Genomic DNA, 22370 nt, shown 5'->3' with positions numbered 1-22370 from the left:
GAAAGTACTTCCATATTCTTCTCTAAGGAAGAGAGGCGAGAAAACTACGGATTGATACCTCTGTTGAAACCAGGTGATGATTGATTTTGTGCAATGTAAGGCATATGAGGCACAATAGGTGGATTGATAGGTCTAGCTAAATTGGCATTCTGGAAATTTGGGGCTTGAGGGAACTGGACATTTGGATAATGAGAAAATTGGGCATTTTGCTTTTGAGGGGCACCAAATTGATTTTGTGTGGAATAATTACTTAATCCATTTTGGTTATGCCCTTGAGACCATGAAAAGTTAGGATGATTCTTCCACCCAAGATTGTACGTGTTACTGTACGGGTTTGGAAACATTGCACCGACATTCTCATGTTGGTCTCCCGAATAGCTAGGACATTCCTCAATTACATGTGTAGGAGACCGACACCATGCACACATAGCAATAGATTTGTCAATAAAATGTGCTTGACTTGGTGGTGCAGCTTTAACTACCAAAGTCTCTAACTTTTTCAAAATGTTATCTATTTGTACTTCCTTATGAACTTGACTATCAACAAAATATCCCCTACTAGTCCTTTCAGACTCTTGGGTTGACTCCCATTCTCTAGTTCTATCTGCTAGGTCTAAAAGAAAATTCCAAGCTTCAGAATCATCAGTGAATGATGTAAATCCTGTGGGGCACATTGATTCCAAAAGTTGCTTTGTTTGGTAATCGATACCCTCATAAATTATTTGGCATAAATGCCACAATTCTATACCATGGTGAGGGCATTCTTGGAGAAGGCTTTGAAACCTCTCCATTACCTTAGCAAAGGACTCATTGGGTTTCTGACGAAATTGAAGAATATCATTTCTTATTTTGTTCGTCTTAGAGAAAGGAAAGAATTTTTTCAAGAAGAGGACAGTAAATTGTTCCCATGTGATAATGCTATCCCTAGGTAAGCTATAAAGCCACTTTTTAGCTTGATCCTTTAATGCAAATGTAATGAATCTTAGTCTTACAGCATCATCAGTGAGCTGTTGTACCTTCATAAGGACACAAACCTCCTCAAACTCCCTAAGGAACAAATATGCATCTTGATCAGGTAACCCATGAAATTGGGGTAACATAGATAAATAATGAGATTTGAGCTCAAAATTATTACCTCTCACTTCAGGTAAACGTATACAAGAAGGTTGTGCAAATCGGGTAGGATAAAATCTATCCCTAAGACTCTTAGGTGGTGGAGGTGGTGGAGGTAGACCTTCCATGGTCAAGTTAGACACTCGGACAATTCTATTTGTAGAATCACGAGTCCAGACACACATGCACTAACCACTTAATGCAATTAATGACTCTTATGAAAGAAAATAAATAAAGTAACTAAAGAATAAAAGAAAAGAAAATAACAAAAATGAAGGGAAAGTAGTGAATTTCCCACCACAAAGATTGAAACAATGATTCCAAAGCTGTAAGGTTGCCGTATAGCTGAGCGCTTATAGGTTTGACAGCAAGGGAATCCGTATAGTCTTCGGAGCCACCTACAATCGAATCCTGGGGATTCTGCAGTAGAGTGGGGACTACTATACGTTTTTGTTTCTACTCAAGTTAAGAGTAATATCTTTGAATTTTATTTTTTTATTTTTAAATCACTTCGATTTACCTAAGAATTAGAAAAACAAAGTGGACTAATACCTCCCCGGCAACGGCGCCAAAAACTTGTTTGTGAATTTTAAAAGTAACCGCAAGCGCACGGTATCGTGTAGCTAACGGGTCGATCTCAGGGAGATATGCCACTTAGAATTTGAACTTCTTAATAGTAATGCGAGAGTGGAATGATTCAATTTTTTTTGTTAACTAATTAACTAAACTAAACGATCCTAATCTATATATCTAATGCAATCGAATTGAAACGAACAATAAATTAAACACAATCAATGCATAAATAAAAGACAGGAAAATGCAGATGCAACACCACCCGTCACCAGAAGCAGAGGCACGACTGTAGGCTTGCTCCGGTTATGTGGTCCGAGATTATGAATGAATAGGCAGAAAGTAAATAACAGAAAGTAAATAACAAAGCAATAAACAAAGCAATAAAAGGAAAAGGAAATAACTAAAATGCAGATGCAACACCACCCGTCACCGTGAAGCGAGGCACGACTGTAGGCTTGCTCCGGTTATGTGGTCCGAGATTATGAATGAATAGGCAGAACAATAAATAATGATAATGCTGAAAGTAAATCCTAAATTAAGAATATAGAGGGGTAGATAGAAGCGGGAATGGAGGGAGGAGAGAAGATTAATAAAGAAGGTTACTTACTTGCGAATTGAACAAACGATTCGAATCTCAACCAACCCTAACAACCAGATCTAGATCTAGAATGATCTAAATCTGCAATTGCTAGACCCAGAGAAAAACGAATCTAAAAAAATTGAATCTTGAACTTGAAGCTTGAACTTGAATTGCATTACATAAAAAGATTAAACCTAAACATTGAATCTAGAAATTTAAATCTCACTAATGCAAGCAAAGAAAACTAGAGAAACCATAAATAAACTGAAGAGAGAAGAAAGAATGCTTCTACTAAGCTCTAAGACACCTTCTCCTTTGATGGAGTAGGCTCTCCTTTTATAGAGTTTACATCGAGATATGAAGCACGGCTGAATTTGAATAAAACTCAGGGTTTCTATTGACTCATCCAATTAGGGTTTTGACGTACTAATCGCGCCGACTTAGAGAGATCAGATGCATAATCCCACCGTTGGATTTGAGGTTTAAGTAGTCGTGAAGCTCTCCTCCAAAAATCAGCACGATCGGACATCGGATGACCGTTCGATGAAGGGTTTGATCGAAACTGGACTGAGGCATTCAAAAACGGGATTTTTGCTTCATCCTTATCTGAATATAATTCTTTTTCCTCTTTTTCTTTCTTTAATCAAATCCTAAATAGAAAATAAGATATTGAGGTATGCAATGACTCTTTTCCATCTGGACTCTCTCAATAATATCTCTGTAGATTTGATTTAAAATCTCAGCCGTAGATCAAATTTGCCTTCTTTATCTCTTCAATATTTCGGAGTTGGCCCGTAATCACACATCTCTAGCCCATCATGCTCCAGATCAGGCCCATTTTCGCATTTGAGAATTTGAATGGACTTCTTGACGAGTAAAATAGCATGATTCAAGCCCAAAACTCCAAATATTTGCTTAAATCTTGAAAAGTCCTAAAATCTGCAAAAACAACATAAAACCCAAGGTAACTCCATTCTAAGTGTATAAAATGCATGCTTTATGCCTTAAGATTTCACAAAAAAAAATATTTTTATAAAAAAAAAAAAAAAAAAAAAAAAAAACACAAAAAGGGGGGGGGGACAACCCCCCCTAGGGGGGACATACAACACGCCTTAATGGCGGACATACAACACGCCTCAAGGGCGGACACAAAACTCGTACGGTTGTTGCGATGGTAGCATCGAAAGTGCGGAGAAGGTTCAGACCTGTCATCCGGCTCTGCCGTAAGGCGTACCAGTAAAGCTTGACCCAGAAAAACTTGTTCCTAGAGCTGGAGTTAGTCTGGGTGTGCACCAAGGAACGCAGAAACTGGAGAATTGATTTGTTATTTGATAAAAAGAAAAAAAAGGAAAAAAAAAAAAGAAAAAAAAAAGTGTTGCAATCAAATGAGGAGTAGCCGGTGAAGGGAGAGCAGAAGTACGGGAAGGAGCGACCGAAAAAACTACAGATCGAAGTCAAAAACTCTAGATCTGGTCGTCCGAGCAGCGAAGAAGAAAAGCAAGCCAAAAAACACCAGATCTGGTGCTCCTCGACAGGAAATAGACAGAGGAAAAGCTGGGAGAGATGGAAGCGGATAGACGAGGCGGAGATGGGAAGTAAGAAGATGGGAGAAGAAACAGAAGAAGAGAGGCTGAGATGGGAGAAGAAACAGAAGAAGAGTGAAGCGGGAGAGATGTGAGGCACAGATGGGAGAGGCAGAGACGGTAGGGTGAGAAGCGGGGAAGGCGAGGCGGAGGGGGAGAGGTAGAGACGGGAGATGGAAGGTGGAGTCGGAAGGCGGGAAAGGAGGCGGCCGGGAGATGGAGAAAGAGACAGTGAGGGAGAGAAGAAGCAGAGGCAAGAGGCGGCCGGGAGATGGAGAAATAGATAGAGAGGGAGAGAAGAGGCAGAGGCGGAGAGACTACCAGGCGAGCCTCTCCGCCTCAGGTGTTGCGAACGTTGGAGGCGGCGATCAGGGTTGTGAAAGTTGCAGAGAGGCGATTCGATTTTTCCCAGCTAGCAGCGACTACCCTTTGAATGATCTTTCTATGGAAGACTTTGGTTTTTAATGTATTTGCTCAGGATACTACTCTTGGAAATACAACCAGGTTCTTGATTTGGTTGTTTTCCAACTTAATGTAGATACTACCCTTGGAAATACAACCAGGTTCTTGATTTGGTTGTTTGCCGTTGGATGCTCTTTTTGTGAAAGACTTTAGTTTTTAATGTATTCCCTGAGGATACATCCAGATTCTTGTTTTTTTTGGTAATCAAACTCTTTATTTAAAGAGACGGACTAGCCAAGGGAGCGAGAGAGCATAACTCTCGCAACCAAGGAGAGGAAATAAGCCAAGCAGTCGCGTCCGAAAGAGACTGGGCTTTCCGGGCTAGGAAATCCGCAACAACATTAGATTTCCTAAATATATGGGCCACATTACAAGACATAAAGGTACTACATAGTACTTTAATATCATCCACAATGGCCGCTGCGGTTGGAGGTGGTCTTGTTGAATCTAGGTGATTAATGCACTTGATCAATTCGAGACAGTCCGACTCCACCATAATGTGATCTCTACCATCTCCCAAGGTATGAAGAAGTCCCATTCTCATAGCTAAAGCCTCACCCAAAAAAGGGTCTTTAAAATGGGATGGTTCTGATAAAGAAAATATTGGATCCCCATGTGAATTTCTTAGAACTGCGCCCAACTCGCCCATATCGGAGTTGAGCTTGAGTGCTGGTATCGTATTAAGCTTCACGAATCCATTTGGAGGTGGAGCCCAAGGCCCTGGAGATGTATATGTGAAATGGGTGCCTCTAGCTGAAATTGGCAACATTGTTTCTGCAGATTTGAATTCTTCCAAGGCCTTACAGGCAGCTTGAGATCCCTCTTCTGGGGTCCACTTCTTTTTCTTAAAGATGAAATCATTCCTTGCTAGCCATATAAACCAACACATGTATAGGCATAGACCTTGGAGCTCCTTAGTAGTGCTCTTTAGCAGTAGTGATCCATTTCTCTAATTGGAATGGGCCTTCGTGAGGGAGAATATAGCCCAGCGGGCTGAGGAACCAGCATGCTTGTGCAAATTGGCATTCGAATAATAGATGGGCCACATATTCATGTGATGTGGCACATCTATTGCATGTAGGATCAATTGGGATATTCCTTCTAAACAGTGCATCACTTGAAGCAATACCTCCAGCCCAAGCTCGCCATACAAAATGTTTCACTTTAGGAAGTGCAAAAGCTTTCCAAATGAATGTCCATTGGTCAGTGGTCATGAGCTGCCATGTGGGAATATAAGATGTAGAAGGAGGTGTTACCTGAAGGCTTGGTTGCTTATCACTGAGAGTGCGATAGACTGACTTCACAGACATTTTGCCATCCTTAGAGCTCGCCCAATATAGTTCATCATCAGCAGGGAATAAACTAAGTTGGGTATTTTGTATAGCACGTACATCATCCTGGTGAAAAAATTGGTGAAGTAAGTCTGTACGCCAAGTTTGAGACAGCTGATCAATGATATCACCAACCCATTCTAAGTGACAGGTATGAGGTTTTGGATGTTGAATGGAATATCCGGGAAGGGTGGGTAACCATTTGTCCTCCCATATTTTAACCTTGTCGCCTTGACCAGTCTTCCAAATGAGATGTTCTTTAATAGCATTTCTCCCTCCCAAAATACTAAGCCATGCCCATGAAGGTTGGTTACCTGGAGTAGTCTCAAGAAAGGAGCAATTTGGGAAGTATATAGCCTTCATAATCGATGCCCAAAGAGAGTGAGGCTGGGTCCATAACCGATACGCTACTTTGGCCAATAGTGCTGTATTTTGTAAACCCGAATCTTTAAACCCTAGCCCACCTTGAGGTTTGGCTTTGCACAAACAATCCCAAGAGATCCAATGCATTTTATTTTTCCCCTCCGATGAACCCCAATAGAAATTTGCTGATGCTTGCTTGATCACTTTATGATTAGACTTAGGCAGCTTGAAATGGGAACATACATATTGAGGAAGAGAAAAGGCAACTGACTTGAGTAGGATGTCTTTTCCAGCATGTGTAAGCAGTTTCATCTTCCACCCTTCTAGTTTATTTGATAGTTTCTCTGAAACATACCTGAAAGCTTGAGACTTTGAGACCCCAATTTTGGGTGGCAAGCCCAAGTATTTAGTAGGTTGTTTGGTATAAGATACCTTTAATACCCGAGAGAACCATCTCATAAATTTCAGTGGGGTATTAGGGTTGAAGACCAGGCTGGATTTGTGGAGATTAATAGCTTGGCCACTGGCTCTGCAGTAGATGTCTAAGCATGCTTTCAGGTTACATACCAGGTCAAGCTTTAATTCAGAAAATAACAAGCAATCATCCGCAAATAAAAGGTGAGAAAGAATTGGAGCTCGGTTTTTAATGCTTATACCTTTTATCTGCTGAGATACCTCTGCTTGCTAATAGCCGAACTCAGTCCTTGGGAGCATAGAATAAAGATAGCTGGAGATCTCGGGTCTCCCTGTTTGATGCCTCGAGTAGGGATGATTTGACTGCTGCTGTTCCCATTGAGAAGAAGTTTATAGGAGGCTGAGCGAATGCAATTCATTATTAATGCGATCCACCTGTGACTGAAGCCTAATTTTTTCAACATCTCTTCAATAAAAACCCACTTCAATCTATCATAAGCCTTCTTCATATCAAGTTTAAAAGCAATGTATTTCTTCTTACCTTTTTTCCTGTGTTTGATGTAATGAAATACCTCATGTGCCATAAAAATATTATCCGAGATCAATCTTGATGAGATGAAGGCTGACTGAAATAGAGAGATTATATCTTCTAAAATGCTTTGTAACCTTGATGCAAGAATTTTAGAGATAAGCTTTGAGGCCACCCCCCCCCCCCCCAAGGTTGATGGGTCTATATTGCTCTGGAGATTCGGGATGATCCACTTTCGGAAGAAGACAGATTAAAGAAATATTAAGCTCTGGATTAAGTATTCCTGGTTTCAAAAAGTCCATTACAAAGGATATAAGATCAACATGAATTGTATCCCATAATTTCTGGTAAAATAAAGGTGGCATTCCATCCGGTCTCGGAGCTTTAAGTGGATGCATGGCAAACAGAGCTGTCTTGATCTCCTCCTCAGTTGGAATGCTCTCTAAGGCAGCATTCATATTCGCATCAATCATGGGTGTCACATGTTGGAGAATGTCCTGAAGTGCCGAGTGATCAATACCTTCTGATGTAAAGGCAGTAGTAAAATGTGTGGTTACTACATCTTCAATTTCATCTTTACTAGTGACCCATTGTCCCATTGGATTTTTTAGCCTGAGAATACAATTGGATTGCCTTCTTTGGGTTGTTAAGGCGTGGAAGAACGAAGTGTTCATATCACCAAATTGCAGCCACTGAATCCTAGACTTTTGAAACCAGATTTCTTCTTCTCTAGCAAATTGCTCATCAAGTTCATTCTCCACAAATTGAATCTGCTCATCCAATTGGTTGCTAACCCCAGAACTGTATAAGATTTCCAATTGTTTCTGCAGCTTTAGAATAGAGTGTTGTGTCCTGCTAAAAACCTCTTTATTCCAAGTTTTATAAGCTTGTTGGCACTGTTGTAACTTTTGGTTCAGTTTAACAGCTGATGACCCTTGTGCTTGTTTCAACCAGGCAGTGATTCAAACTGTTTTTCCAGCAGGGTGTCTAAGACAAGCACTCTCAAAACGAAAAGGTCTCTTTCCTCTTGATTTGCCTCCAACCGAATCCATAATGAGTGGTTGGTGATCAGAGCCTATAGTAGGCTTAACAAAAATGACAGCATCTGCATACGCCAATCTCCATTCTGAGTTACAAAGAGCTCTATCCAAACGAATCTTGATAGCAGCATCTTTTTTCCTTCTGTTAGACCAAGTGAAAGGGGCTCCTATGAATCCTAAGTCCATGAAGTCACAGTAGTGAATCATCCTTTGAAAGTCTTGACAGTCATAGGACTTAGTGATACATCCAGATTCTTGATTTGGTTGTTTTTCTGGTAATGAATCTATTTCCTTTCACAAAGGAAAAAAGCTATTACACAATTTTCGAAAAGAAGAAAATTGTTAGGGGATAATTGAACCTGACGTGAATCAAACACGCAATCTTCTGATCTGGAGTCAGACACGCTACCATTGCACCACAGATCCTTATACATTAAAATGCAAGGTAGGAAAAAAGGAATTGAGTAATTAATATATTTAGCTCTATGAAATGCTTGACCTTGGATATCTGTAATATGTTACCATTGGATGTTCTTTTGTTGAAGACTTTAGTTTTTAATGTATTTGCTCAGGATATTACCCTTGGCAATACAACTAGATTCTTGATTTGGTTGTTTGCCCTGGGCTGTGTATGAAATGCTTGACCTTGGATATCTGTAATCTGTTACCTTGGAGGCTCTTTGTGTGGAAGACTTCAGTTTTTAATGCATTTGCCAAGGATACTACACTTGGCAATACAACCCTGTTCTTGATTTGGTTGTTTGCCCAGGAGGGCTGTCTGTGTTTGTATCTCAATTTCTGGTAATGCTTCTATTTCCTTTCATTAAAGAAAAAAATAAATAAACAATTACATATTTTTTTGGAAAAAAGAAAAATATGGTGAAAATAGAATTTGGCGAATCGAACACGAAGCCTCCTAACTCTAAGGACTCAGACGCGCTACCACTGCGCCGCAGGTACTTTAGAATTCGAAAGATGATATATAAAATATTTGATTCGATTTCCTTTCATTAAAGAAAAAATTAAATTGATATTGGCAAGAATCGACACGCGCGCGGCCTTCTGTCTCCACAGACTCAGACAAGCTACCACTACGACACAACTATTTAAATATCCATAAGATGATATATAAAATATTTGATTCAATTTCCCTTCATTAAAGGAAAAAATAAATTGAACCTGGCGAGAATTGTACACGCGGCCTTCTTTTTTTTTTTTTTTTGGCCAAACACAGAAAAAGAAATTCATTAACAGAAACAAGTCTGGGGAAATCCTCCCAGTAGGAACAGAGTACAAAGGATCAAGACATCGTGGTGGCTGCATCCACCAAACTTTAGACATACCCAAATAACGAGCACCTCTAGCTAACATATAAACCCAATAAACCCAACCCTTCATTGGTTCAGTTTCATATCTTATGAATTGTACACGTCCGGATATTGCTCTTGCGGTAGGAAAGTTGATTCTCCCCTTGTGAGGAAGTGTGGTTTGGGCCTATATAAACCCAACCCTTCATTGCATATTGTGTGCTATTGTGACACTCCTCACTCACATTATTTGTTTTACAAAGTTCATTTCTTTCTTGAGTTGTCTAAGTGTTGTGCTCTAGCTTTTGGCTCCTTGAAGGGACTAGAAGAACTACCTCATCTTCTAGTTGGAGGTGGTGGTGCGAAGAACCCTTGGTAGTAGGGTGCATCAATTACCTTAAAGACAGCATCAAGGTGTGACTCAACCTCATCGATCAGTGGTTTGTTCGGTTGCTACTTCAAGCTCTTCAGATTTGCTAAAGATCTTCATCTCTCAATTGTATTGCAATTTCACTTTTGTATGTTTGAAGAATTTGTAATACAATTATCCCAACAAGTTTAAGGTAATTGATTTGGAAGATCCAATGGCAAGTCTTGGAGATGGCGACTTCAACAAAGACGGAGACAACAACATTGAGGTTGTTGATGGAATTAATACCGGAGGAGATCCTTCAAACAATACCGTTGAAGGTAACGTCAACAAACAAGGTGACGACACATTTGTTGCCATAGATGGTATGAGGTATCCATTCCTTGCTACTCATGATTCAATCCCCACTAATGTAATTCCAACAGTGACAGATCTTATAAGGATTTGGGTAAGATGAGGATTGTCACTGAGTTTGACAAAATTGAACAGTTTGGAGGTGAAAACTTCAAAAGGTGGAGGCAAATGTTGCTATTTGCCTTAGCCCAAATTGGGGTGGCATTTGCCTTGACTGAACCCATGCCAGAAAAAAGTAATGATCCTGTTAAGGAGCGCAAAAGGGTGGCTTGGATTCAAGCGACTACCAATGCAAGAATCGAATTTTGAATGCATTATCTAATGACTTATACCATGTGTATAGTTCATTAGAATATGCCTATTCGATTTGGGATGCTTTGGTTAAAAAGTATTCTCTTGAAGATGCTGGTTCAAAGAAATACTTGGTGGCTAGCTTTCTAAATTTTACCATGAAAGATAGTGACAAAATATCAACCCAAATTGATTTATTTCAAATTGTGGTTGGAAAGTTAGCAAAAGAGAAAATGGTCTTACCTGAAGAATTTGTAACCGGTGCCTTGATTGAGAAACTTACACCTTCATGGAATGCTTTCAAGATGTCTATGAAACATAAGAAGACATGATTGACCTTAGACCAGTTGGTTGTAAGGATCAAGATTGAAGAAAGGAACCGGTTCAAAGACAAAGGTGAAAAAGACCTTGGAGAAAGTCGCCTAAAAGCGAACTTGGTTGAAACCAACAAGCAAAACAAGAAGAGGAAAAGTCATCAAGAATATGATGAGTCTTCTAAGAAGAAGAAATTGACTTGTTTTGTTTGTGGAAAGGTTGGCCATTTTAAGAAAGATTGTAGGTTCAAGAAGAAAAAAGTTGAAAAGGTGAACCTAGTTGAAGATGATGTGTTTGTAGCTATGATCACAGAAGCCAATTTGGTTGAAAAACCAAAGGATTGGGTGTTGGATAGCGGTGCTACAAGACATATCTGTGGTGATCTCAAGATGTTTTCCTCCTATTCTATGGGCTCAAATGATGAAAAGGTATTTATGGGAAACTCCCAAAGTGCCCCTGTTATGGGAAAAGGTAAGGTGACTTTGAAACTTACTTCGGGAAAAACTATTGTTCTCACCAATGTTCTCCATGTGCCGGATATTAGGCGAAATTTAATTTCAATTCCTTTGCTTAATAAAGTAGGAATGAAGTTGGCTTTTGAAAGTGATAAGGCAATTATCACTAAAAACAATGTATTTGTGGGAAAGGGATATCTTAGTGAGGGATTGTTTGTACTTAGTATTTACAATGTTGTAATTGAAAAGGCAAGTACCTCTTCTGCTTACTTTGTTGTTTCGTCTAATTCTTTTGATTTGTGGCATGGTAGGTTAGGTCATAGTAGTGTAAAATATATCACCAAACTATGCAAGTTAGGGATGATCATTGAAAAGGTGGAATCTCCCAAGGACAAGTGTAAAACTTGTGTGGAGGCTAAATTAACCAAAATGCCTCACAAGACTATGGATAGTAAGAGTGATCTCTTGGAATTGATCCACAGTGACTGATGTGACTATAAGTCATATGAGTCAAGGGGAGGAAACAATTATGTTATCACCTTCATAGATGATTATTCTAGATATACCATGATTTATTTGCTCAAATCAAAGGATGAGGCCGGAAAGGCATTTATATCTTACAAAACGAAAGTTGAAAATCAACTTGGCAAGAAGATTAAAAGACTTAGAACCGATAGAGGGACTGAGTATTTTAATCTTGATAAGTTTTGTGAAGAAAATGGAATTATCCATGAAACGACCGCTCCTTACCAACCAGAATCAAATGTGGTAGCGGAAAGGAAAAATAGATCTCTTAAAGAGATGATGAACTCCATGTTGTTGAGTTCAAATGTACCACTTGATATGTGGGGGGAAGCCATGTTGACTTCATGTTATCTATTAAATAGAATCCCACATAACAAGACCGGTATGGTTCCATTTGAAAAATGGTTTGGTAGAAAACCAAGTATAAAACATTTACGTGTTTGGGGCTGTTTGGCCAAGGTGTTATTACCGGATTCCAAGAAAAGGAAACTAGGTCCCAAAACATGTGATTGTGTGTTCTTGGGGTATGCGATAAATAGCACGGCATACCGATTCATGGTAATTAAATCCATGGATGATGTTATTGAACCAAATAGCATCATAGAATCAAGGGACGTTGAGTTTTTTGAAAGAATATTCCCCTTTAACTTCGCCTTACCTATAAGTAAGGAGAGTCAATTGATCAATGGGGAATTGGATCCAATTGAAGAGAATATCAATCAATTGGGTATTAGTGATGGGAATCAATCAAGAACGAGCAAATGACTCAAAAGACCCAAATATAAGGATGATGAGTGGCTTGTTTACTTGGTTGATAAGGATCCTCTTAATTATAAAGAGGCTATCACATCACTAGATGCCATCTTTTGGAAGGAGGCAATCAAGAGTGAACTTGATTCAATCTTGGCGAATAACACTTGGGAATTGGTAGATTTACCAATTGGCTCTAAAACTTTGGAGACCAAGTGGATATTTCGAAAGAAGTTAAAAAGTGATGGGTCCCTTGATCGTTTCAAGGCTAGACTTGTTGTCAAGGGATTTAGGCAAAAACCAAACATCGATTATTTTGACACATTTGCCCCTGTGTCAAGAATTGCCTCAATAAGAGTTATGTTGGCAATTGTGTCAATACATAACTTGGTCATCCATCAAATGGATGTAAAAACTGCTTTTCTAAATGGTGATTTAGAAGAGGAAATTTACATAAAACAACCAGAAGGTTGTATTGTAAAAGGACAAGAGCAAAAGTTTGCAAGCTTCGAAAATCCTTATATGGATTGAAGCAAGCGCCTAAGCAATGGCATGAAAAATTAGACAAGGCTCTAATTTCAAATGGCTTTATCATCAACAATGCCGAAAGGTGCTTATATAGCAAGTTTCACGGTGGTAAAGGCGTATTTATTCTATTATACATAGATGATATGTTGATAATGGGGACGAGCTTGGCAATAGTGAATCAAACTAAGCATATTTTGATGTCTAATTTTGACACAAAAGACTTAGGGGAAGCTGATATTATTCTTGGGATCAAGATCATCAAGCAAGGAAATTGTATTTCACTATCTCAAGCTCGTTATGTGGAAAACATACTTACAAAGTATGGCTACCATGAACTTTCAGCAGTCAAACCACCTTTTGAGGTGGGATGTCATTTGAAAAGGAACTTGGGTGAACCAGTGAACCAGAAAAGGTATGCACAAATCATTGGTTCAGTTTCATATCTTATGAATTGTACACGTCCGGATATTGCTCTTGCGGTAGGAAAGTTGAGTCAACATACTCAAAATCCAAATAAAGAGCATTGGAGTGCAATTGATAGATTACTAAGGTACATAAAAGGTACAATAGACTATAGTTTACACTATAGTGGTAAACCAACAGTTTTAGAAGGGTATTGCGATGCTAATTGGATTTCGGATACAAACGAATCTTTAGCCACTAGTGGGTATGTGTTTACATTAGCAGGCGGTGCAATATCTTGGAAGTCCACAAAGCAATCATGTGGAACAGACTCTACCATGGAAGCTGAGTTCATAGCCTTAGAGAAGGCAGGAACAGAAGCCGAATGGCTTAGAAGTTTAATGGCGGATATACCATTGTGGGAAATACCAACGCCATCAGTATCACTACATTGTGATAACCAAGCGGCTATTCACTTAGCCAAGAATAAGATGTACAATGGTAAAAGGAGGCATATACGCCTTAGACACAATCTTGTGCGACAGTACATAGATGAAGGAATGATAGCTATCGATTATGTGAAGTCAGAAAGGAATCAAGCTGACATGTTCACAAAGGCTATGTCTGTCAAAAACTTGTGTATTGCATCTACAGGAATGGGGTTAATGCCTAATCCTTAGGTCACATGATGGATACCCTACCTATGTAAAGAGGCTAAATACCTGAATTAGGTTCAAGGGGTACAAACGAAGTCATGGGAAGACCGGTTCAGTACTACCATTTATAATTATTCCATTCTAGGGTGTAGATGAAGGTAATAGTACTACCACAAGAGTAAGGTTGAGCGAAGCTCTTAATTAGTCTAATCCCAAGGAATGTGGGGGTGTGTTAGTTGTGGTGCACATCAGAGACTGACCTAAGTGGATGTAGGTGGTTTGGCCGCTGCCAATGAGAACTTATAGGCGAGTTCTTTAAACATTCATGAATCCAGGATAAGGGACATGGCCGGTTCAAAAGTCCAATGTGTAGTGTAAAAGGTAGCTCCAAAAGTCGACCTTTAGGACATGGATGATGGGGCGGTCAGCTACACTAATGAGGAAAGGTTCAAGGAGTCTGACTCTACCCGTACTTTGTATCGCGACTCATTAGACCTAGTGTAGGTTCAAGTCCGAAAGACACCTACAACGATGTGTCCTTTAGTGTCTAATAAAGTCACAACACGAGTCCTTTTTTTGCAATTTTGAAACTTGTGGGGGATTGTTAGGTTTTTTATTAAAAACTATATTATCTATATGTTAAGTTTCAAAATTAGTTTTTGCATTTCTTTTATTTAATTGTTTTGTTTGTGTGTGGGACCATGAGGTAAGGGTGGTAATGAGGCACCATGAGTAAAAGAGGCCCTTCATGACCTTAGTTAAAGGAGGCCCTTCATGACTTTGGTTATGAGGCTCTTCATGACATTGGTCATGGGTCTTAAAGGTCTTGATCATGGTGATGAGGTGGGCTAACTTGAATGGTGGAATTACTCAAATTCTAACTCTTGACCTTTATTTCTCATTTCAACTTCATGACCATTCATGGCCATTACCATGAGTGGGGGTTAAGGTCTTTGAATGGGTTAAAGCCTATTCATTCCAAAGAAGTGAATATGAGAGTTACTTCCCCAAGTAGTGGGGAGGTTAGGTCAAGGGGGTTTATTCACATTAGTGGAGGAGGGACAAACCATTGATTCTCCATTAGTGGAGAATTGATTCTCCCCTTGTGAGGAGGTGTGGTTTGGGCCTATATAAACCCAACCCTTCATTGCATATTGTGTGCTATTGTGACACTCCTCACTCACATTATTTGTTTTACAAAGTTCATTTCTTTCTTGAGTTGTCTAAGTGTTGTGCTCTAGCTTTTGGCTCCTTGAAGGGACTAGAAGAACTATCTCATCTTCTAGTTGGAGGTTGCTTTATCTTGGAGGTGGTGGTGCGAAGAACCCTTGGTAGTAGGGTGCATCAATTACCTTAAAGACAACATCAAGGTGTGACTCAACCTCATCGATCAGTGGTTCGTTCGGTTGCTACTTCAAGCTCTTCAGATTTGCTAAAGATCTTCATCTCTCAATTGTATTGCAATTTCACTTTTGTATGTTTGAAGAATTTGTAATACAATTATCCCAACACTATATTAGAAGCAATTTGAAGGATGTCATACATTGCTTCCAACTCCGTTTGCGGTGCATATAAAGCCCAACTTGCTTTCATACGAGCAGCGATAAATGATCCAGAGGATGTCTTGATAATCCCTCCATGACCACTACGAGAAGTTGTGGAGTCCCATGAACCATCTGAGAATACATGAAAAAAATTGATATCATCAACATTTGTCGTTTGTGGATACACATCATTAAATAATACACCTGATGAAACAATCAACATAGGAGGATCCAACACTTCAATTGTGGCCGATGTAGAAACATCCTCAATAAAGTGACCACTAATATCTTGCAACAAACCATTTAGATACCAAAGAAAAATATTAATGATGGGTTCACGCCCTTCAAATAGATAAACATTCCTGGCCTTCCAAATTAACCAAGCTACTACACTCCATATAGTATGTACCCAATCTAAATTACCAGAATGTTGAAAGAGTGATTCAATAAAGTTCCACCAGTCCACAATGTCATGGCCATGGAAAAGATCTGTATCCAACCGAAGGGGAGAGACCTTCCAACACAGTTTTGCAAAAGGACAATGAAATCAAATATGAACAATTGATTCAGGGGCACATTTGCAATAAAGACACAAAGGAGTATAGCAACCACCTCTTTGGAACAAAAGAAAATTTGTAGGTAAAGCATTATGACCTACTTTCCAGAGAAACAGTCTAATCTTAGGAAGCGTATGAATTTTCCAAAGTGTAGACCAAAAAGATAGAGAGACAGAAGTGGTGCCTCTAGCAGATAAGCCCAAAGAGGCGTTTAACTCCATAAAATAAGCAGAGCTAACAGTGAAAGTACCTGTGCGAGTATGCTTCCACATCCATCTATCCTGCACAATCTCAGATAAAATAGGAATCCTAAGAATTGCACTAATCTCAGGCGCCGAAAACCAAAGCCGCAATTTAAAGGTATCCCAAGATCTTGAGGGCCAATGTATTAATTCACCAACCCATACAGGACTGCCAGAGGGTGAAACTCTCCAAATACGGTTCAAAGGTAACTCAGGAATCCAAGGGTCAGAAAATACCTTTGTTTGGTAACCATTACCAATACTTCGAATCAAACCTTTTTTAAGAACTTCTTTCCCAACATGTAAACTCCGCCAACCCCAAGAGCAGCCCTTCGCACACCTAGCATCTAGAAAATCATCATTAGGAAAATATTCAGATTTAATAACCTTGGCCCACAATGAACTAGGATTCTGAAGTAATCTCCAGGCTTGTTTGGCTAATAAAGCTCTATTGAAAAAATAGAGATCACGAAACCCTAAACCACCATGCTTTTTTGAGTTACAAAGCTTCTCCCATGATACCCAAGAAATACCCTTTTGAGAGCCCTTGCCCCACCAAAAAAGTCTAATTTGTTGTGATAACTCATCTGTTACCTGTTTTGGGAATAAAAAAATTAGATATTGCATAAGTTGGAAGAGCTTGAGCAACTGCTTTAATTAGAATTTCTTTACCAGCACTTGATAATAGCTTACCTTTCCAACAGGCTAACATTTTAGCCATTCTTTCCCGAAAAGAAGCAAACACTTGAGTTTTAGATTTACCAAAAGTAGATGGTAAACCTAGATATGTACCATGGGAACTCACCTCAGCAATTTGAAGAATAGAAGTGATAGCTCTCCGAACATTCAAAATTGTACATTTACTAAACACCACAGAAGATTTCATTGAATTAATATGCTGTCCAGAAACAAACATGTATTCCTGAAGAATAAAATTTATATGATGAGCATTGTATTCACTTGCAGGACAAAAAATCATACAATCATCAGCGAAAAAAAGATGGTTAATAACAGGACTATGTCGAGATATTAGCAATCCTGGCAACCTAGGGATACCAATATTTGCATTTAATCTTCTAGACAAAGCCTCATGACAGAGAATGAAAATATATGGACTGAGAGGGCAGCCCTGTCGAATGCCCCGAGTTGGAACCACTGGCTCCGATAATTGACCATTAACTTTAATTTGAAAAGTAACGGTTGTGATGCATTGCATTATCCACCTCACCCACTTTGCCTGAAACCCCAAAAAGTTCAAACATTCCTCAATAAAACCCCATTCTAACTTGTCATATGCTTTACACAGGTCGAGTTTCAAAGCAAAATAACCACGCTTTGAGGTAGAGTTCTTCATGAAGTGACGACATTCATGTGCCAAGTACACATTGTCAGAAATGGATCGACCAGCAACAAAGACACTCTGGGTTACCAATATTTGCATTTAATCTCCTAGACAAAGCTTCATGATAGAGAATGAAAATATATGGACTGAGAGGGCAGCCCTGTCGAATGCCCCGAGTTGGAACCACTGGCTCCGATAATTGACCATTAATTTTAATTTGAAAAGTAACGGTTGTGATGCATTGCATTATCCACCTCACCCACTTTGCCTGAAACCCCAAAAAGTTCAAACATTCCTCAATAAAACCCCATTCTAACTTGTCATATGCTTTACACAGTCGAGTTTCAAAGCAAAATAACCACGCTTTGAGGTAGAGTTCTTCATGAAGTGACGACATTCATGTGCCAAGTACACATTGTCAGAAATGGATCGACCAGCAACAAAGGCACTCTGGGTTACCAATATTTGCATTTAATCTCCTAGACAAAGCCTCATGACAGAGAATGAAAATATATGGACTGAGAGGGCAGCCCTGTCGAATGCCCCGAGTTGGAACCACTGGCTCCGATAATTGACCATTAATTTTAATTTGAAAAGTAACGGTTGTGATGCATTGTATTATCCACCTCACCCACTTTGCCTGAAACCCCAAAAAGTTCAAACATTCTTCAATAAAACCCCATTCTAACTTGTCATATGCTTTACACAGGTCAAGTTTCAAAGCAAAATAACCACGCTTTGAGGTAGAGTTCTTCATGAAGTGACGACATTCATGTGCCAAGTACACATTGTCAGAAATGGATTGACCAGCAACAAAGGCACTCTAGGTTTCACTAATAATGTTGGGCAAAATAACTTTCAAACGGTTAGCTAAACATTTAACAATAACTCGACAGACGCGCCACAGGTACTTCAGTATTGATACGATGATATATAAAATATTTGATTCGATTTCCCTTCATTAAAGAAAAAAATATATTAAACCTGGCTTGAATTGAACACGTTGGCCTTCTGATTTCAGAGACTCAGACGCGCTACCACTGCGGCACAGGTTCTTCCGTATTCATAATATGATATAGAAAATATTTAATGCAATTTCCCTTCATTAAAGAAAAAAGTAAATTGAACCTGGCGTGAATCGAACACGCGGCCTTCTGACTCCAAAGACTCAGACGCGCTACCACTGCGCCACAGGTTCTTCCGTATTCATAAGATAATATATAAAATATTTTATTCAATTTCCTTTCATTAAAGGAAAAAGTAAATTGAACCTGGCGTGAATCGAACACGCGGCCTTCTGACTCCACAGACTCAGACGCGCTACCACTGCGCCACAGGTTCTTCCGCATTCATATGATGATATATAAAATATTTCATTCAATTTCCTTTCATTAAAGAAAAAAGTAAATTGAACCTGGCGTGAATCGAACACGCGGCCTTCTGACTCTACAGACTCAGACGCGCTACCACTGCGCCACAGGTACTTTATTTATCATAAGATGATATGTAATATTTGATTCAATTTCCCTTCATTAAAGAAAAAAGTAAATTGAACCTGGCGTGAATCGAACACGCGGCCTTCTGACTCCACAGACTCAGACGCGCTACCACTGCGCCACAGGATCTTCCGTATTCATAAGATGATATATATATAATATTTTGATTGAATTTCGTTTCATTAAAGAAAAAAGTAAATTGAACCTGGCGTGAATCGAACACGCGGCCTTCTGACTCTTCAGACTCAGACGCGCTACCACTGCGCCACAGGTACTTTATTTATCATAATATGATATGTAAAATATTTGTTTTAATTTCCTTTCTTTAAAGAAAGAAATAAATAAACTATTACATATTTTTTTTGAAAAAAGAAATATGGTGAAATTTGAACCTAGTGTAAATTGAACACGCGACCTTCTGACTCCACGGACTCAGACGCACTACCACTGTGCCTTAGATCCGTATATATTAATATATACAATTTTTTTTTTTTTTTTGGTAAGCATATTAATATATACAATGGGGACATATAATATACAACATGTGAATTTGTTGTCAAGGGGCTATGTCATGTATACTCTTTTCTTGTATACCACTGAATTGCAAAATATTATTACCTTTTCTTGTATACTTTGGATGTAAATAGTTCCCTTCTTTGTACAAATTGCAAAGTCATTGCCACGGATTTGCATCATGTCTGGTCTCAGTGGGGAGGAGATGATCATGTTCATTGATACATTTCCAGAGACGGGTATAGACTTCTGACTTTATTCCCAAATCAGAAATCTTATTGTTCACATGGAAAAGGTTTTCTTTTTGTATTTGAAAGTGGAGATTTATATTTATTTTTGTTGGGGGTGGAGGACTATTACATATACTACTAGTGAGAGTCAAATCATGACCTCTTCACTAAGAGGCATCGGTCATTACATGTTATATATTGGGGGACGCTATTACCTTTCTCTTGATTCCTTTCAGGACTTGAACCAGCTGCATTTGCTGCTCTTGTTTGTAATAGTGCATATAAACCACTGCAAGAGGTGATGGCCGAGATTATGGAGGACCACAAAATGCTGGTAAGTACTTCATCTCTGACTCTCTGCTCTCATCCAATTATTATCGTCCCCTACTTTAACCAATTTGATTTCTTTGCAGTCAGCAAACCAATCAGGCGCAACATAACATGAGGGTTTGCTTTCAGACTCCAAATGTTTTGACTCCTGCACTTAATGTTCTTGATTAAATCAACGGTGTAAATTCCCAAGAAGTGATCCACTTTCTGCGCCTGTTTATTTGTAGACGAAGGAGGTGAATGAAATTAAAGGTTTCCAATAGACCCTGAATAATATAATAAGGCCATGACCCAGTTGGATGCTTGATGTGCCAATCCACAATGGGGTCAACCCCCATTACACAACTACTCTACTCAAGCGCTTCATATCTTTTCTTGTTGATAAGCTGTTCAGACATGAAGAAATAATGAAGTTCTACTACTAAGCGTTCACCTATTGCTATCACTCAGTGGTTCATCTGTTGATATTCCAAATGGAGTGGGAACTTTTTATTTGATGAAGCAAAAGAAATGAGTTAACTATTTCATCAGTTCTTGGCAATCTGTCCAAACCTCCATACATGCCCATCTATGTCCCTAAGCTCCTTGCAGACCCTGTTGTAGTTTCTAGATTTCTGAATCTTGAGGACCTCCTATATATAATCATTATCATTTTCCAAGGGTTTTTAAAATGAAGTATTGAATCAGATAAACAGGACGGTGTCCCTTCTGGGCGGCCAAATTCTTTGTTATAGTCACAAGAAAAGAAAAGAAAAGAAAAGACGCCATAAGTTTCAGTTCATTTATAAACCAAAAGAAAAAGAAACACACATGCACAGCATCCATAGGAATGAAGGAATCAACTTTTCCTCTAATATAGCTAGCAGCTGTTGGTCCTAGCCTTAATTTCCTAGGGCAAATGATTTGTTTTCGGCTTTTCACACACCAATAAGAAAAATCGCGGGGTCAGTTCTCTCCCTGAACCCTTATCCTGCCATCCGTTGATCAGAAAAATAAATAATGGTTTTTCTTCTATTTTGATCTGATCCGGTTTAGATTTTCCCTGAACCAAAATGAAATCTTACATTCCTAACCTGTAACAAAAGATTCTTTGATTATCACCGGGGTGGTGGTCTAGTGGTCCCAATCTCACTCTCAAGTGGTTTGGTAAATCTCATGTTCCAGGTTCGAATCCCCTCTGCTCCTCTGTTTCTTGCATTGGACAGTTGTGTGCTCTTTGGCCTGGGCATGAGTACTACCAGCTTCTGTGGACCATACTAGGCCTCCGGTGGGGCTCCGCTGACGGGGCCAGTGCTTGCGCTGGTACTGCACAGGGCTAATGCTTGCATAGATCGCACTCGATAAAAGCCGAACATTGCGTAGCGGGGGGGCGCTTGGTCGCCGCTACTGCATCCCCTCTTTTAATTACCAAAAAAAAAAAAAATTTCTTTAATTCACTTCATAATCCAAACAAATAAACAACTACACATCAATAATTACTCATCGTTACATATCATAAAGTTATTTATCATTAATTTTATAAGAAAAAAGATAACCACCATCAAAACCCATAATTTCTACAAATTTTCTTCTTTTCCATCTCTTCCAAAGAATTATGTGAAGAATCTAATTTGTTGCAACAAGTCAACTATATGATTACAACTATAGAATACAAGGGCACTGCTTTATACATTTTATTTCTGCTCTCTTCTCCCTTCTCCCTTCGGCTTGTCTAGTTCCCCTACCATTGAATCAAGATGTGATGGCACCTTCTAGTTTCAAAGACAATGGGGTTCAATTGAGCAGCGCAGTTGTCAAATACAACTCCTCTGATTTTGTCAAGAGGCAATACTTCAAGCAAGAGTGATCACCCACGCTTTACTTCTGAGAAGTCTCCTTGCTTAAAATTCTTGTATAAAGTTTCCACTGCCAACTCTATTCTAGCTTGGTCCTATGATAATGTAGAGAAAAAAAATTTGAGTCTTAGCTGATCAATTCAACATGTAAAATAACTCACAAACTGATTGGCCTTGTGAGATTATATACCTTCCCCATAAAATTAATGAACAGGGGCCCAACTCTGGATTTGCGGAAACACCCTAAATGACAGCCAAAAAAAGGAGATAGGATAAGAGAACTACAAATGAAGAAATACTGGAATCATAATTTGCCTGAAACAACATTCTAACAGCTTTG

General features: G+C 39.1%; 1 protein-coding gene and 3 non-coding genes across 4 annotated transcripts in view; 1 reads left to right on the top strand and 3 right to left on the bottom strand.

Annotated features, from left to right (window-relative positions):
* The first annotated feature begins 744 nt into the window (after nt 1–744).
* On the top strand, nt 745–851 carry LOC149023780 (small nucleolar RNA R71). The gene has a single exon (XR_016171932.1). It is a non-coding gene; the product is annotated as a small nucleolar RNA R71 (small nucleolar RNA).
* A 7491-nt stretch (nt 852–8342) lies between these two features.
* On the bottom strand, nt 8343–8414 carry TRNAW-CCA (transfer RNA tryptophan (anticodon CCA)). The gene has a single exon. It is a non-coding gene; the product is annotated as a tRNA-Trp (tRNA).
* Nucleotides 8415–19322: 10908 nt separating this feature from the next.
* TRNAQ-CUG (transfer RNA glutamine (anticodon CUG)) lies at nt 19323–19397 on the bottom strand. Its single transcript is given in 2 exon segments — nt 19323–19358; nt 19362–19397. It is a non-coding gene; the product is annotated as a tRNA-Gln (tRNA).
* Nucleotides 19398–21645: 2248 nt separating this feature from the next.
* LOC149023777 (bifunctional cytosolic FAD synthase/FAD diphosphatase-like) overlaps nt 21646–22370 on the bottom strand; it is a gene marked incomplete at its 5' end in the record, with an annotated part of 39457 nt that continues 38732 nt past the window's right edge. Inside the window, 2 exons of the mRNA XM_089144272.1 lie at nt 21646–22125; nt 22221–22273. Of these exons, the coding sequence (XP_089000398.1) occupies nt 22042–22125; nt 22221–22273 (137 nt within the window). The remainder of the gene's footprint in view (nt 22126–22220; nt 22274–22370) is intronic.

Source organism: Hakea prostrata, chromosome 2 (assembly GCF_041222555.1).
Source record: "Hakea prostrata isolate BN-2017 chromosome 2, UWA_Hpros_2, whole genome shotgun sequence".
Lineage (NCBI taxonomy): Eukaryota > Viridiplantae > Streptophyta > Magnoliopsida > Proteales > Proteaceae > Hakea > Hakea prostrata.
This window is presented reverse-complemented; position numbering and strand designations above follow the sequence as displayed.